At 37.2% G+C, this 18,785-nt stretch overlaps 1 protein-coding gene across 1 annotated transcript in view; it reads right to left on the reverse strand.

Moving 5' to 3' along the window:
- Positions 1–866: 866 nt before the first annotated feature.
- Positions 867–18,785, reverse strand: part of RAB38 (RAB38, member RAS oncogene family) — a 43,595-nt gene continuing 25,676 nt past the window's right edge. The window contains exon 3 of the mRNA XM_074304683.1: positions 867–1,689. Within this exon, the coding sequence (XP_074160784.1) occupies positions 1,537–1,689 (153 nt within the window). The 3' untranslated portion in view covers positions 867–1,536. The remainder of the gene's footprint in view (positions 1,690–18,785) is intronic.

The following is an 18,785-nucleotide window of genomic DNA, read 5'->3' on the forward strand; positions in this document are numbered from 1 at the left end:
CATTTCATTTCTTGATTAAGAGCACAAAATTTTTTCTCTCCTTTCAAAGTGGAATAAACAAAAATGTTTCCTTAGAAGCAATTCACACACGAAATGTTATGATTTCACTAATTACTAGTCATGTGATAATTACAAGTCACCACAACTCACCAAGTTTCTGGTCACTGAGAATGGAGGTGAGGGGGTTGGATTTTATCACTTTTCTGTCACACTCCTGATTTAAAATGTAAGATTTCTATGTAATGGGAACAAACCCAGTTCTATTTAAGGTATTTTCAAAATTTCCACAGAATGAATATTTCCAATGACTTTCCTGAATTAAATCTTTTTTTTTTTTTTTTTTTTTTTTTTTAGCTGAGGCAACTGGGGTGAAATGACTTGTCCAGGTCAGGGAAGTGTTAAATGTCTGAGACCACATTTGAACTCAGATCCTCCTGACTTCAGGACTAGTACTCTATCCACTGTGCCAACTAACTGCCCCAGTTAAATCTTTCAAAATGCAGTGGTGACAAAACTAGGTAAGTCAAGAGCTGAGACCTGGACTCTAGTCCCAGGTGGTAGCTAGTAGAGGGCTAGGCTGAGTTAATAGGCCTGAACTAGAATCTTGATTTAGAAAAGCTGTGTGATCTGGGGTGGCAATTCCCCACTCTTTCCTCATTAGTTTGTCCAAAGTCGCACAACTAGTTGGTTTTGGATAAGCCACTTTCCTCTCTGAAAATTAGTTTTCTCATTTTTAAAAGGCAGTGGGGGCAACAGCTAACTTCCCAGTCTCCTCTGAATGATACAATTGCTTGAGTCAATGAAATAATCCTGAAAAATGTGCCTTATGTGTGTATGAAGAAGAAAATTACACAAAGAAACATACATCATATATTTCCATGTTTTATTTTTTTACTTGAGGAAAAAAAACGACATATAATATATATGTGATATATTATATATATATATATTACAAGTCAATATTAACCCCACAGCTTTAGTTAGAAGCTGGTAGAAAGGCACTAAGAGGGGAAGGTTTGTACATTGGCTTTCAACATTTTAACACAAACTGCTGAGGACAGGCAAGGGAAAGGACTTAAAGACCGACAATTAACTTTTTGTCATTCAACAAGCCATTTGGTATATATTTCTTAAGAACTAAGTCAAAGAAGACCTTATTTCTGCTTGGAGGGAAGATGTCTCTGAATAGCACCATTACTACTTTAAAGATTTATAGAGCAACTGTCATGCATTCCCTCACTTGTCTATAAAAGACAAAAGAACCAAGGAGGGTTCTGATCCCAACCCTCCCCTAACTTGATCGACAATTATGACCAGGAGGTATTGGGATTTTATAAAAGACTCAATTTTCTGAAAACTTGTAAACACTGAGTTGGCGATTTTTGAAAGGGGTTTTTCTCTCTTGTAGGACAGAGGGGGCAAATCTTTGCGCTTAAGAAAGCATATATTTCCCTATTCTGGTATTCAACAGAAACAATAAATAACCAGTCATGGGCTGATGGAGCAACCCTCAAGAGATTCTCAGAATTCACCAGCTTAGGGCTTGGAACAGCTGGAGCAACTGGAGATCCTGGAGGGAGGGAGGTGGGGTTTTATGATGTCAGTTTCCACAGACTGCGTCAGGTCACTCTCATTGGCAAGTATATGCTTCACCAGGCATCTGGAGGCTTCGTCGATGTTTATATTTTCCTAGGGGGGAAGAACAAACAAGATATTTGCTTAAGCAATATGCAGAGATGACCACATATAAGTCATGGTCCCAATGGGATCTACACACAAAAGATTGTGAAGGAAAACAATCATGTTGTACTAATTATCAGATATTAAAAGAATCAATTCACAGACCATAAAGCTAAGAATCCTGATGGTTCCTTTTAGTTCTGAATTGTATGATCCTACATGCAAGATCCTAAAATCATCCCATACTGAATTTATATAGATTAAGCAGTCTTTTTTCTTTCAAATATTGGGCTTACAGGACATTTATAAATAGCATAAAGTTAAAGAGGAATGAACATAGAAAGATCTGTGCAGATCCATTTTCATTCCCTATCAGAAAGTCCCTAAAACTCTAGTCCCCTATTAATTTTGGGTCGTCGTCGTCGTCGTCATCATCATCATCAAGATTCAAAGTAGTACTTTGCAAAAGCCTAGCTGAGTAACAAAAGCAGGCATTTATTAGGCATTTTATGGTTTTGAAAGATGGTTATAGACATCATCTCATCTAAGTCTCACAACAACACAATATGACTATCCCATTTTTCCATAAAGAAAGATCCCCAAGTGTTAGAAAGGGGATATAATTCATAAAAGGTATTAGATGTCAGAAACAAGACTTGAATCTAATTCTTAGGGCTTATGGATGATCATTAATAAATATGGTGCAAATTTACGCTTCCATAGGCCTAAATTGTGTAAAACTGCCCAGCATCTAAACTGGTATTTTCAGTCACATTTATACCTACGAATAGATATTACCACTAACAGCAAGATCTTTATGTATGAACTGCCTACACACACACACACACACACACACACACACACACACACACACACACACTGAGTGACTGAATAAGAATATGGATTATTTATGTTCTTACGGTATGAAGAGATACTGAGAATGCCTAATACTCTAAGCTGTCATCAGTCTGTTCACATGATGTTTTTATGGTTTAATCTTTGCCTCTACTAAGAATGGGAGTTTTCATACACATGGATCCCTTAAAAATAGGTTTTAAAAACCACCCACAAACTGTCCTTAAAAACAGATGTGTTAAAAACCAATAAAGGGCAATGTAGCTTGCTGTTTAATTTTAAATCAAGATTGAACACATTTTCAAATATGTTATTTTTATATAGCACTGTCTACAAGTTCCTATGAAAAGAACATATCTTTATTCAAAGTACATGGGTTCAAACAGTTACTACCTGTCTGACCCTAAGCAAACCTCTCTGGGCCTCAGTTTCCTTTTCAGTAAAATGGGTATAAAAATGTTTGCATTATACATCTAACTCATTGGGCTTCAGTGAAGCTCAACTGAGATAATAGTGCTTAGTATGGGCACTGTGCTAAACACACATACATATATATCTAACGTTTATAGAGTGCTTGCTATATGCTAGGCATTGTGATAAACAGTTTCACAATCATCTCATTTGACCCTCAAGGTGCCATTTTTTCCACTTTAAAGATGGGGAAATTGAGGCAAACAAATGTTAAGTGACTTGCCCACTTTTAAATATTTGGGGCAATATTTAAGCTCAGGTTTTCCTAACTCCAGATCTGGCACTCTGTCCAATGCACCATTTAGTAGTTCCAAAACCAGATACTAAAAATTTGTCAGTCTCTTACTAAGCTCAGGAGCACCCTTTTTCACGGCTCAAATTGCTCTTAAAGTGTGACAAAATCTCAAAGTTGCATGGAATATTAGAGGTCAACCTATTGCAATTATAAACTGATATCTTTAACAAATGATTATCTTAACTCTGCTTGAATTACCTCTAGAGATGAAGAATTTATTTCTTCCCAAAACAGCCTATTCCATGTAAGAGCAGCAATGATTATTAAGAAAGTTCTATTTGAACAGACCCAAAGTTTGCTCTTTGTGACTTCCCATCATGGCTCCCATATCTGATTTTTGGGCCCAAACTAATAATCCCTCTTCCACTTAACAATCCTCAAAAGACTTGAAGACAGCTCCAGTTCTTCAACTCATCTTCATATAATGTTTATGGTCTTCTCACTACCACAGCCAAACTCCTCTAGTAAGTTTCTCGTTTGCCAATTTCTTTTCTAAAATGGGCTTTACACTGAAAATAATCCTGGGCAGTTCTGACTGCTAAATTTCTCTTGCTGGATGTTAAGATCTTTCTAGCTGTACTTTCTAGCTGGCCACGTCACTAGCTAAAACATACTGAATTTGTAATACACTGCCCCCTCCTTCCCTCAAGTTCTTTTTCTTTTTCTTTTTCTGTGAAATAGCCAAGCTCCCCTATCTGGTACTTGTGAAGTTGATTCTTTGAAACCAAGTGCCAAGTTAAACTATTTAGACCTTTAAGCTATTTTGCCAAATGAAAACACAAACAAAAACAAAAACAAAACTCCCTGGCACACATGCAATATTTATGTTTTGTGCTCCCTTCACCATGATACAAGAAAGCTTGGGACAAAACATTTATATTCAGTTAAAAGCTGATATGGGTTCATCTTTCCTTTCTTTTTCCAAATAAACTAGCTGTAAATAAAACATAAACCTTCTATGTGGCTGTGGCTCTAAATTCCTCAGCCCCTTAGCAAGATTTTTCACAGTCCTGTGAAATTTAATTAGCACAAACACTTAGAAAATAGTTCCAATTATAGTTGTACAGAGAATGAAGAATCTTTTCAAATGCCACCACAAACTGATCTTCCTAAAGTACAAGGCTGACCATGTCTCTCCCTCCATTGCCTTCTGGATAAACTACAATGGCAACCTGTTATATTCAGGATCAAACATAAGCCCTTTCTTTGGCCTTTAAAGCTCTTCATGATCTGCCTCCTTATTACCTTTCTGGTCTTCTTACTCCCCTCCATATAGTCAGTAAGGAGTGACAATGGCTTCCTTGCGGTTGCCTGCACAAGATACTCCATTGTCTGCCTGTGTGCTTTTTCTTCTGGCCGTCCCCTGTGCCTGGATTTCTCTCTCTCCCATTACCCTGGATTCCATGACTACTATCTTTCAGAGCTTAGATAAAATCCTATCTTCTGCATAAAATTTCTCCTGATCCACTTAGCCATTCAGCTAGGCATTCTTTCTGAAGTGATCTCCAATTTACCCCAATCATTGAATCTTGTTTCTATACAACTCTTTGCATATTATGTCCCACATAAGACCACAAGCTCCTTGAGAATAAGGCACTGTCATTTTTCCTTTTTATCTTCAGATTTAACTCAGTGGTAGTACATAAAGGATAGTGACTTGATTTTATTCATCCCTCTGAGGCAACCCCTACAACAAAGGATGAACCAAAATCAACCAGTTTTATGGTGCAGAATGATAAACCTGGGGGTAAGGAAAATTGGGGTTCAAAACCCACCTCTTCTCAGTGACTAGCTGTGCGACCATGGACAAATCATTTAAAGTCTCTATATCTGTTTCCTCTTTATAAAATGAGAATGTTGAACACCAACAACTTCAAGTTCCCTACAAACTGTAAATTTATGATAACTTGGAAAAGCTAAATTAATTTTTTCAATACAAAGCTCTTTTTTCACTCCCTGCCTTAATAGAATTTTTTTCCATTTATATGTAAAGTGTTTTCAATATCCACTTTTATTTTTTCCCTTCATCCCCAAGTCTGTAAGCAGTCTGATATAACAGGTTATAAATGTGCAATCATATTAAACATATTTCTATATTAGTCATGTTGTGAAAAATCAGAAAAGGACAAAACCATGAGGAAACAAAAAGGTGAAAATAATAAACTTTGGTCTCCATTCATTCTCCATTGTTAACATATGGTACAGTGCTACTGTTTCTGTGTACAATGTTTTCCTGGTTCTCACTTCACTCAGCATCAGTTCATGTTAGTCTTTCTAGGAGAAAAGCTAAATTTTAAAAATTAATGGATTTTAGGCACCTTCTCATATGCCTTACATACCCAGAAGGAAGTAAAGAGACAATTATCTATTCTTCAATATGTTACTGAAAAATTCAGCAACTAAAATGATTTTATGTGACTCATTTGTTTGAATAACTCCTCCACCAAAATCTTCCTCTGATGTCTCACGTGGGCCTGGAAAATGATTCTGAGTTTTTGAGGACTGGACCAGCAAGCTTTAAAGATCTTAAAAGGAAAGATTTTGATAAGCTTAATGGAAAACTCTGTTTCTACTGCTTGAAGATCGGGAGAAGTTCATGACCAGGTTAGGAGTAGGCAGACAGAACAGTGGGCAGACTACTGAACAGACTTCTGGAAGAGCAGAATTGTGCTTAGATGCTTATTGACTATATTACCTTCAGCAACTCATAATCACAGGCATGTCAGAAGGGAACTTAGAGACAATCCAGCAAAATTTGCCAATTTATACTTGAGGAAACGAGCACAGAAAATTAGAATGATTTGCCTAGATCAAGGAGATACTTCTTAGTGTCTGAGGCAGGATCTGGGGCCACTTCATTTCCTGAAGCATTAGGAACTGTCAAGCTGGATCAGTGAGAAAATGAGGACTCCCCTTTAGGGTAGGTAGACTATGGTCTCTTTCTGAGGGACAGAGGATATGTCACTGAGGAGTTTAGGATTTTTCCTAAGAAGATAATAGGCTCAGTCTGTGACTATATAAATTCACAAGTGCTTCATAAATTCCAGACCAATCCAGGTCAATCAACATTAATCAACAAATATGAAATGTATATCCATGGGACATTTATGAACTCATGAATTTTCGTCATGTTTAGAAAGATGGTTGTAATATTTACACTATCTACTTTCAAAGTACCATTGTGAAGGTACTGAAAACTAAAGTAGCAGGAGCTGAGTTTATTGAGTCCAAAGGTTGATTCTCTGGGCTCCACTGGTATTATCTTCAACTTCTCTCTCCCAAATTTATTTGACCAAGCCTATATTTATGCACTAAGAATCAGAGAAGTAGAGGGCTGTGATTCTGTTCACACCTTAGTTCTCAATCCTATGAAGTATTTTTCTTGGCAGTTATTAGCATGTCAATTTTTTTTACAACATATGCAATAACCACAAACACAATTTATCACTTAAGCAGGTTTAACAGGCTTATTTTGATTCTAGCAGAGCTTGATGAAAAGAGAAGTCATTAAGTGAAATAAACAGATACCATTAGATTGAGCATGTAAATTTCAACATGGTCTAAGCAAGTAATTTCATTGTTTATGGAATCAGCTCAGAAGTAGTTTACTTTTCCCTTCTGTTGCGAGTTCAATGTTTTCACTGTAACTCTAAACACCATCCAGGCCTAACGCTGCCCAGATATCTCAGATGGTTAATAAGCTCCTAAAATTATAACTGATCCCAGTAGTTCTCTTATGTATAGCTCCCAACAGTGGACTTCAGGGGATCAGATGCTGCTAAATGTTAAATGATGATTATCCTTGGAAGCAGAAATATAACCAAAGATGAAACTACAAAATAATGGATCATGAGAACTGAGAAAGATCTCAGACATCCTCTTCTTCAAAACTACCAGGAAAAATACAGATGAGTGGGTTCAAGATAAAATATTAAGTGAGGTAGTAGAAAAATGTTGGATTTAGATTCAAAGAACCAGGATTTAAATGTGAGTTCTACTGCTTACTTGCTGTGTGGCCTGAGGAAATTTATTGAAGTGGCTGTTAGTTATATGGGTAGGAATCACCTGTGTCATTCATACCTCTATAATTCTGAGCAAGTCGCGTATATTGACTCTTTACTCCTCAGTTCTCTTACTATAAAATGAAGGGCTGAACCTTAAGACTCTTAAGTATCTTTCATCATGGTTTCCTGACAATCCTAATATCCATTCCTCCCAATTGATTAAGTGAAAAGAATAGTATAATAAGTATGCATACACACACACACACACACACACACACACACACACACACACACACACATACACACACACATACGTATGTATGTATAACATTTGTAATAGTTTAGATAAGAGAAAGAATATTTTGTTACCCAGGGCTTTTAGGCTCTGGGCAGAGGGTGAAGGGGAAGAAATGATTTATCAGTGACAATGGCAAAAACTCTCCCACTAAAGAGAATGAAGAGCCTGCTAGCCTTCAAATAGGATAATAAATTAGACCAAACTCATTAGATTTGCCCCCATTCTAGCGCTTTCAAAATATAACATAATATTTTACAACCAGAAAAGAGCTTCAAGATTACTTTGTCTAATCCCTTCATTTTACATAACAGGGAATTGAAATTGAAAATCGTGTAATAAAATTTTCAAGGTCAACAGACTCCAAGGCTGGCACTGGATTAAAATTCATAGCTCTACTACCCAAGAGGTAGCCAGATGGCACAGTGGCTAGGGTACCAGGACTAGATTCAGGAAGGCCTCAGTTCAAATGGGGTCTCAGACACTAATTTTGAGACACTGAACAACTCCCTTAACTCTGTTCAGTTTTTTCATTTGTAAAGTGAGTTGGAGAATGATATGGCAAAACATTTTAATATCTTTGCCTTGAAAATCCCAAAGCAAGTCACAAAGACACATGACTAAAAAGTGTCTGGTAACTACTATCAGCTTCTTGTAAGTGCTTCTCTTAAGGCTTCTCTCTGATATAACTTTACAGGTTCTCTTCTTTTATACACTATAGCACTAAGATCTTGTGCTAGTTTGCCAATTGGCAACCTACCACTTAGGGGATTACTGGATGATCTATAGGGTAAACATATCCATGTATTATCCTCAAGGAGAAAGGAAGCTCCCATAATTTTGGAAATGGCTCCTCGGTTCTGGGGCAGAGACTACCCAACTTCCCTGATGATACAATTTTTAATTCTTTAGCCATACAAATCACATTTAAACTACAGCAGAATGGCCATCTATATTTCATATAGAATTTTCTACTCATTTGTCAGTAATATGGACTCCAATCTTCTCTGGGCAAACATGATTTGTGCAGTCATGATATTCTGAGAACCATTTGACAGCACAGATTAAGTCTAAGGTGAACCAAAAGCTGCAGGAGGAGCAATGTATTTATCATGAAACCCATACAATGGCTCATTGAGATTGTAATGTCTGTGTTAGGTGTTGAAAAGTCAACAGCCTAATGCACATCAACCTTTGTCTAGAGAAGAGTAAGAAATCAATTTAAATTGTTTTGGAGCACTACTTCCAAGCAGTTTCTTTCCTCAGGATGACCTATTTTAATACAATTTTACTCATTAATCCATTCATTCATTCACAACAGGTGCATTAAATGCCAACTGTGTAGAGAGTGTTGAGTATACAAAGGTACAGACTCTGCTGTCAAGAAGTATAGACTACAATAAAAGGAAGATGTGCACAGATACCAATTCTATAAGGAAGACTGGTAGCTCGGCATACATAGGTTGGTCTGTCTAAAACAAAACTCCAGGTTTTTTAGCTCGGAAGGGAGAGCAGGCAAGAACTGCTGGGGCTGGCCACTTGATGAGCATTGGCCAGCCCTATGGGCAATCTCTGCTCACTCCTGGCCATCTCCAACCAGACAGCACAGACCTTGCTGAAGTGAGATGGAGGAAGCTGACCAGGATCTGCTGGTATTCGGTTGTCACAGGCTAGAGTTTTCTTGGTAATACGGTACATCCATTGGTTACCCATGCCTTAGGGGGGCTAGTGCCTTTACTTCCCGACCACAATCCAAACTCAGAGCATGGCTAAGGGAGGATATGAGCAGTGATAAATCATCCTGCAGCCCCAGCTGGCCTTGGAGCTGCATATCTGACCCTCTGTGACCAAACATTCATCAAGAGGGGAGACTTCCCAGGGATGTGTTATCTGTGAGAGAGGCTGGATAACCTCTGAGACCCTATGTCAAGAGGCATAGGAGGATGATTTCTGTGGATTCCCCCCCCAACATTTTATATTAAAGCTGGACACCACTGTTTAATTCAGATGGTGTAGGTACCTTTTTTTCTGGATTTCTAGAGCATCTTTCCTTTGGTATTATGGGAAGCCCAAGATGAAGTATATTAGTTCTTCAAATACTAGTCAGTTCCTGTTATATGCCATTTAGAGGTTTTATTATACCTGTTCACAGAGCATTTTACTTTGACTTCTGGAAACTCTTGAGTGAAATACAGCAACTTTCCCCAATCCCTAGGTAATTCTTCAAGGTATTCATTTGAGTCCAAAAAAGGTAGCATGCTTGCCACAGTTATAGGCATTTTGCCTATAGGAAACCTACTATAGGAAAACCTATGGGAATTTTTCCAAGTTCTCAAACTTGTAGGTTAGTCTGTTGGGCCTCTCAAAGTAAACTAAATAAACCAAAGCCTTATATTATTACCTATCACACTTAAAATTCAACATAAACACAAGAGGACCCTTTTAGGCCTGTGCTTGGCAGGGCTTATTAAATTTTTTCCACTCATGATCCTTTTTTCTTCTGAGTTTATGTAGACTCTGGGTATACAAGTACATAAAACAGGTATATAAATCAAATATTTAACTGATAATAAATCATGATTTTGTAATACTCCCCCACATTAGTTACTCAAATTCTATATGGAATCAAAACCCACGATTTAAGAAGCTTTGTTCTAAGGTACAGAGGCAGGAGGTTTAGTGTTATTATATATGAAGAACATCATGGAGATGATTTCACAAATGAGAAACCTAGGTCCATAAAAATGACCCACGTGGGACACAAAATTAGGTTTTTATCTATAAGTACACTCCAAAACAGACTAAATCATCTAAAGAAAACCTTTTTTAAATTTCAAGAATGGAGGTATCTGAGCTGGGTTTTGAATTCAGGTCTTCCTAATTTCAGGTTCAGTACTATATCCATTGTATCACCTGGTCACTTCTAATTACAATGGAGCTGCTCTTCCTTGAAAGGTTATCATATAGCAGAGTGATTTTTTTAATTTTTAAAAATAATTTTTAAAATTAATTTTATAATTATAATTTTTTGACATTACATATGCATGGGTAATTTTTTTTTATAGCATTATCCCTTGTACTCACTTCTTTTCCGAATTTTCCCTTCCCTCCCTCTAACCCATCCCCTAAATGACAGGCAATCCCATACATGGTACATGTGTTACAGTATATCCTAGATACAATATATGTGTGTAAAACCGAATTTCTTGTTGCACAGTAAGAATTGGATTCAGAAGGTAAAAGTAACCTGGGTAGAAAGACGATAATGCAAACAGCTTACACTCAATTCCCAGTGTTCCTTTACTGGGTGTAGCTGATTCTGTCCATCATTGATCAACTGGAACTGAATTATATCTTCACTATGTTGAAGATATCCACTTCCATCAGAATATATCCTCATACAGTATTATTGTTGAAGTGTATAATGATCTCCTGGTTCTGCTCATTTCACTCAGCATCAGTCCATGTAAGTCGCAGAGTGGTTTTTAGAGATTGCTCACTGTAATTTATAGTGACTTGTGATTCCCTGTGTCATTAAGGTAGAGTTCTATGTTCATTTCTAGAATGCTTATGAGGGATGAAACTGGTATAGTAGAAACAGCACTGACAAGGAGTCAGAAGGCTTAGCCCAATCACTGTAATCATACTGATAGTAACTTGCATTTTTGAAAATGAATATAGTAATAGCACCTTCCTTACAGAAGTGTTGAGAGGATCAAATGAGATAAATGTACAGCACTAAAAAAAATATGAATATTCTTATGACTATGATCATGTCAAACAGATGAGTACATATTTTAGGCCAAAGGAAGCCACTAAAAATTCTTCAAAGAGGGAGTGACACAGCCATAACCTATTCTTTAGGAATATTGTTTTCTTGGGGGTAATAATAGTAATAATAATAGTTTTACCTTAAGTGTAACACAGAGTTATATACTAAATCTTATGAATAATGAGTCAATTATAAGATGAGAATTGAATATTTTTGCTTACCTTCTAGAATTAAAAAAAAAGTTCTCTGCAGATGATTTGGGCAGCAGCCTATTATGAAATATAAAGCTCACAGAATTTATAGATATAAATTTCAGTTTGAGTACCAGATGGGCCACTTACTATAGGTTCAGCTTCCTCATGGGTAAAATGGTGGTGGCAATACCCAAAGTATCCACTTCAAAAGAGTGGTCATGGTGATTCAATAAGACAGTGCATATAAGTGTTTTATAAATGTGCTATCATTCTGTATCCTTGTACTCATGACCCAAGAGGTGACCTCAAAGTTAATATATTAAATATCTATACAAGCAGAAATCATGAAATGGAAAACCTTTGCTAATGAAATTAACTTTTGTAACACCCAACCTGGATTGATGTCACACATCTATGTTAGGGATAGTGACGGGAAACCACTACAACAATAATTATTAAGGATTTTATTTCTTACTCAAAAGACTATGTCCAAAAAAAAGCCACTGATTTGAATAAAAACATAATATATTAAAATTGTAAAATTATAGGCTGATAATAGAAAGCTAGGATTCTAAGAAACTTTAGATATTACCTAAAATTGTTGTTTCAAGGAAAAAGTTTTTTGTAATTATTATAAGTATTAAGCATTTGTAAGTATTATCCAAATAGCACTAAGAATCATAGTTGACATTAAGATAGCACTTTAAAGTTTGCAAAATGTTGTCCAGACAGTAAATATCTCATGTTGATTCTCACAAACCTTTCAAGAAGATACCATAGTAGTCTTATTCCTTTTGGGTGTTAAGGAAACTAAGGCTGAATGACATTAAAGGACTGACCCATAATCATGTGGTTAGTCCCGGCAGGAATCAAACTAAGGTGTCCCTGACAGGTGAGTTGCTCTTATTATTCACAGAGCTATTCTTATTGAAACTCTACTGTTGTGGGTGGCTCCAAGAACCCAGAGGACTTAGGGACTAAACCAATTCTGAGTGTCAAGCACACAGGGATGAAGGGTTTCAGGGTAATATCAGCAGTAAATATCTGGGTCAGAATTTGAATGTAGGTTATCATCATCAGTATGACTGCAGTGAGAGAACCAGGCCTTCTGATTCCTTACTACTATACCAGTTTCATCCCTTATGAAAATTCTCAAAGTGAATAGAGATACTCTATATGCCTTAATGACATAGGGGACCACAAGACACTATAAACTGTACAGTAAACACATAGCCACTTAATCCTGCTCCATAAAGAACCTTTAAAAAAAAAGGAAGGCCAATTTTAATCAGAGGCAACTAGGTGGTATAATGTATAGAGCCCAAGATTGGGAGCAAGTGAGTTGGGAGGTCAAAACCTGCCTCAGACACCTAGATAGCTGTCTACCTCTGAGTTAGTCACTTAAACTCTCTCAGCCTTAGTTTCCTGATCTGTAAAATAAGAGTAATAGTACTACCTTCCAAAATTATTTTTGGATTAAATGAGATAATACATAAAAAGCATTTCACAAACCTTAAAAAGCTAGTTGTTATTATGGACTATTATAACGTGGCAACATTTTGTTAATGAGGACTTTACTTTGCATGTATATAAACGATACTTAAAATAAGTATAGAGAAAACATTAGTAAATCTTCAAACAAATAATGACTTGCTTGAAAAGTTAAATAAAATGAGTGTTCCAAATCACTATTGATCAGAGAAATGCAAATTAAGACAACTCCGAGATACCACTACACACCTGTCAGATTGGCAAAGATGACAGGAAAAGATAATGATGAATGTTGGAAGGGATGCAGGAAAACTGGGACACTGATGCATTGTTGGTGGAGTGGTGAACAAATCCAGCCATTCTGGAGAGCAATCTGGAATTATGCCCCAAAAGACATCAAACTGTGCATACCCTTTGACCCAGCATTGCTGTTATTGGGATTATATCCCAAAGAAATACTAAAGAAGGGAAAGGAACCTGTATGTGCCAAAATGTTTGTGGCAGCCCTTTTTGTAGTGGCTAGAAACTGGAAAACGAATGGATGCCCATCAATTGGAGAATGGTTGGGTAAATTGTGGTATATGAATGTTTTGGAATATTATTGCTTTGTAAGAAATGACCAACAGCATGAACACAGAGAGGCTTGGAGAAACTTACATGAACTGATGCTGAGTGAAGTGAGCAGAACCAGGAGATCATTATACACTTCAACAACAATACTGTATGAGGATGTATTCTGATGGAAGTGGAAATCTTCAACAAAGAGAAGATCTAATTGATCAATGATGGACAGAATCAGCTAAACCCAGAAAAGGGAAATGAGTGTAAACTGTTTGCATTTTTGTTTTTCTTCCCAGGTTATTTTTAACTTCCGAATCCAATTTTCTCTGTGCAACAAGAGAACTGTTTGGTTCTGCACATATATTGTATCTAGGATATACAATAACATATTTAACATGTATGGGACTGCCTGCCATCTAGGGGAGGAGGTGGAGGGAGGGAAGGGACATAAGTGAGTGTAAGGGATAATGTTGTAAAAAATTACCCAGCCATATGTTCTGTCAATAAAAAAGTTATAATTAAAAAAAGAAAGTAGATTCAAAATTAAAAATCATATGTAACTAAGGGAAAAAAAAGGAAAAAAAAGAAAAGTTAGATACATTTTTCTGTAGTTAGCAGACTGGTTCCTCTTATCCACAAATTTCCATAGCAACTTCTTTTAGTGGTCCTGAAATTGGAGGTGAAAGTCAAGGTTGTCCTAATCCCAAATGTGATATTTGATAAAGCTCTCTGATTTTGGCCAAGACAATAAATAGGAAAGATGTGATTGAGATTATGCTTCACTTGCATTTCCTACAACAAATCTGTCCAACAGGTAATGCCAGTATGATTCCCATTTTATAGATGAAGAAAGCAAAGCTCACAGAGATCAGTTTGTGATTATTTAGGAAGGGAAGCTGTGATCACAAAGCACTAACATTGCTTCATCAACTATGCAAGATGGAACTTATTTCTTTTTTTGATGGTGTTGTTAGACTGGTAAATCAAGAGACTACTCTCGCAATGCTGTTATTGAGATGTTTCAGTCAGACTTTTCTTGCTCCCATTTGGAATTTCTTAACAGAGATGGTTTGCCACTTCCTTTTCCAACTCATTTTACATATGAGAAAACTGAGGCAGAAAATGACCAAATGATGTGTCTTGGATCACAGAGCTATTAATTGTCTAAGGGAGGATTTGAACTGAGGATTTCCTCACACTGAGCCAAGTACTCTATCCACCATGCTACTTCCTCTAAAGTGGTTTGTAAATGCTAAACTCCCATTATTCTTTCCCCAGGTCCTCAGATTGTTTTTGTCCCACAGGGATGTGCTTCTGCCAATACCTTCAGAATCCCCGATCCCTGTGGAGAAGGGAATCCGGGTGGAAGAAATCACCTTCTTTTTCATCCACAACTGTTCTGCCATCTAGAGAAGTATTGATTTCTTAGAAGAGCACACCAGGGGGAAAATCAATATTCCATTAGACATAGCTGAGGACTAGCCTAGTAATGCATCAGCAGCCTGTCTACTGTCCTAATATTAGGTCAGTATCCAGAAATTGAGTTAGATTGAAGAGTTCAAGGATATTTGGGACTAATTATATTATCTATACAATCTCATATCTGGAAAGCAATGGATAAAAAAAAAAGCCAAGAAATTGTAAATCCCCTTTCACTGAATTAAATCCTAATAATTTATACTTATGTGAAAGTAGCTTTACAGCTCACAAAACATTCCTCCCAACAGCCTCTGTGTGGTTGACAGTAACATATATAACATTTACCAACTTATAGGTATGGAAACTGATATACCCAGAGAGGTGAACAAAGGAAAAATAAGCCTACGGTGACATAACTAAAAAAAGGAGCTATGTCCTGATTAGTGCAAGTATGAAATGAATGAATCATTTGAATCAAAACAACATATTTTCATGGGGCTGGACCATAATCATAAATTCAAATAGTGCAAAATTCAATAGCAAGACCACTTCATGAGATTCCTTGTTCACATTGATGGACCTAGCTGAGCTGGGAATCTTAGGGGGTTCTTATGACCCAAAGTCTGTAATTCCTGTGACAAAACAGGGCCGTACAGTAAAAATTAAAAGCAGTGCCTGAGCACTCAAAGGAAAGTCCTATTGTTGGGACCCTGGATATCTTAGAATCAGCAGGAGTCAGATAAGCAAAAGTCTTTATTCTTGGTCTTCTGCAGTCATGGTCAGGGGATTAGATCTAGCAATCTTCACACCTCCTTCCTCTCTCTTCACCCCCACAAGAATGACCCTCCTCCTCCTACTGCACCTACTGATATCACTTTCCCTTCTTTGTCCACACCCACAGATCAAACAAGCAAAGATTTGAGTATGTTCATCTTCCAAACATGCTAATAGAGAATTGTCCAATTGGTAATTAGCCTCACCTGCTGGGTTATCCAAGTGCATCTGCTCAGTTTTAGCCCTTTACATCCTATCAGTTGGAGACTTTTACAACTCCTTGTAATACTAAGCTTGGGCATCATGCTTTAGTGAAAGAAAAAACCTCTAGACTTGGTGCCGAGAAATCAACTCCTTTGTAATATATTTCCTCTGTAGGTTTGGACAAATTATTTTATCATATCTCTGTGCCTCAATGTTCTCATCTCTAAAATGGGGAAAGTAACCTACCTTAAAATAAGTATGGAGAAAATATTAGTGCTATACCATACAAATGTAAATAGTGACTATCATAAGTATATTGTAAATCCAAACCTAAAGCTCTTTCCAAGATACTATTGTGTTACTCACAAATCCAGGAATATTCAAATGCACCAACCTCCAATAAAAAGACAAACCCCTCTCTGTCTCTCTCTCTCTCTCTATCTGTCTCACTGTCTCTGTCTGTCTCTCTGCCTGTCTCTCTCTATCTCTATCTGTCTCTCTTTATCTCTGTCTCTCTTTCTCTCTCTCTGTTTCTGTCTGTCTGTCTCTCTACCCCCCCTCACACACACACCCCACATGTAGATTCCTCTCTACCTTTCTACATATTTTGATTAACAAAAAATTTAAAAGAAAAAAAAAACCTTTCCCTTGATCCCCTGATGCTATCATCTTAAACACTTCAACCTCTTAATGAATAAATTCCTAGAGAATGTCATTTTTTAAACTTTTTATATACATGCATTACTCACTCTTCTGCCCCTTCTATTCTTGCAAACAACTACCCATAAGAGGCACTGGGTCACGGACTGTCACGAGGAGTAGGGTGTAGAAGACTAGAAAGAGTTCAGGTTAGAAAGCACTTGGAACGCCTGGCTCTCTGGGTTCTCCATGACCTCCCTCTGCAGCCCTGGATTCTGCTGAGGCCCTCTTCTGAATGTTCTCTCTTCCCCTGGATTTCCTGACACTGTTGTGTCTTGGCTCTACTCCTACCTGTGTTCACGTTCCTTCTTTGGCTCATCTACTTATTGGGGACTTGGTTAGTCACCTTTTCAAGCCTTAATCTATTTGTCTAGGTAAAAGTGTTTTTGTTTTGCTCATTTCCCTAGAGCACCTGGTCTAGCGTTCCTACATTCTTTAATGTTTATTACTTATTTGGGCACATTATTCCTTTTATAGATTAGGGCTTCACTCGTGACCTGATTTTTTTTGCCTGATAAATTTATGACTATGGCTATATAGGTTTATTAAAAAGGTACATAAATCAAACATTTACTGATAATAAGTCCTAATTTTGCAACATCTATAGTCAGTTACATGACCCTTATGGAATTGCAACCTTCAGTTTAAAAAGCTTTGTTAGATTATAAATTTAGAATATAAACTTCTGAGGATAGGAACTATATAAGTTCTTTTCACTGTAGCCCACAAATAAAATTAATACATGTGTGTTGAATATAAACATTTTAATTTTGTTTGTTTTATTATAGTCCAACCATATTATTTCTCTCAATAAACTTCAGTGGCTCTTATTACAACTAGAAAAACAATAGTATGTTGTTGAGTTCTCTTATAAGCCTCACTAAAGGTAAACAGAGCTAGTGCAATGAAGGAAAAGGAGTTTTAAACAAGCATAACAAATATGATGCTCGTGATAGATTTTAGGAGAATAACTATTACATGTAAACTATATTAGCACTGATAATCAGACTAATCATTCTAACATTAGTGAAGACAAAATATGGGCATTATAATAACTGCAGGTATTAGAAGCAGTCTCCCTCAGCTTGGCCATAAAAGTCAAAATAATAGTAGGGGTCTCTGAAACCTAATTCTGTTGTGAGACTTACCATGGCTCCCTTGAGGTTGGGGTGGGTAATTCAAGGCACCAAATAAGACATGAACATCTAGCTATATATTTCTGGGAGAGCAGGGTCTAGAAAACAGTGTGCTCGTTCATCTTGGCCTTGTTGGAACAGCTTAAAAGTCAAGTCAGCAAGCACTTATTAAGCAAAGGAAAGACAAAACCAGGCCCTGCTCTCAAAGAGCTTACAATCTAACTGAGGAATGACAGGTAAACAGATAGGTAGAAACCACATCTATAAAGTAAAAATTAATGATAATCTTGGAGAGGAGGTACTAGTGTTTAGGGGAAATGGAAAAGACCATGCAGAATTTGGAAAGAAGAAGACAACTATGTCCAAGGAGCTATGAAACTGAGCACACCCTTTGATCCAGCATGTCTCTACTAGATCTGTATCCAAAAAGATATTAAATGATTTACCCAAGTTCATACAACTTTTAAGTGACAATGCTTGGATTTAAAACAAGATCCTCTGACTCCAAAATACAACTTACTTTTTCACTGCCTTTAAAACGGCTTTCAAATTAAGTTATAGTCTAAAAGCATACCTAAAAAGACTTTGGATGCTAATTAGCTAAAGATGGTGGCCTGTGCTAGGGGTGGGGACGCTAGGATGGGGCCTTGCTGTGCTACAGACTGCTCACTTTCCTAGGAGGCTTCTGGCTTGCAGAAGGGCCTCACTGGTGGATTGCCCCTGGCTTTGAGCTTGCCTAGGCTCCCTGCTGTGAGGTTGGAGCCAGCAAAGTGGCTACTATCACTGCTGTTCTTGGACCTTTTCCCCTCCTACACGAGAGAAGCAGACTTTTCCTGTCTGTCTGTTAAGCTCCTGGATCAATTCTGAGGTTTCCTAGTTGTTAAGAGGGGAATTTGGGAGAGCTTCAGTGTTCCTTCCTCAGTCTGTCACCCTGG

Source organism: Sminthopsis crassicaudata, chromosome 3, assembly GCF_048593235.1.
Source record: "Sminthopsis crassicaudata isolate SCR6 chromosome 3, ASM4859323v1, whole genome shotgun sequence".
Lineage (NCBI taxonomy): Eukaryota > Metazoa > Chordata > Mammalia > Dasyuromorphia > Dasyuridae > Sminthopsis > Sminthopsis crassicaudata.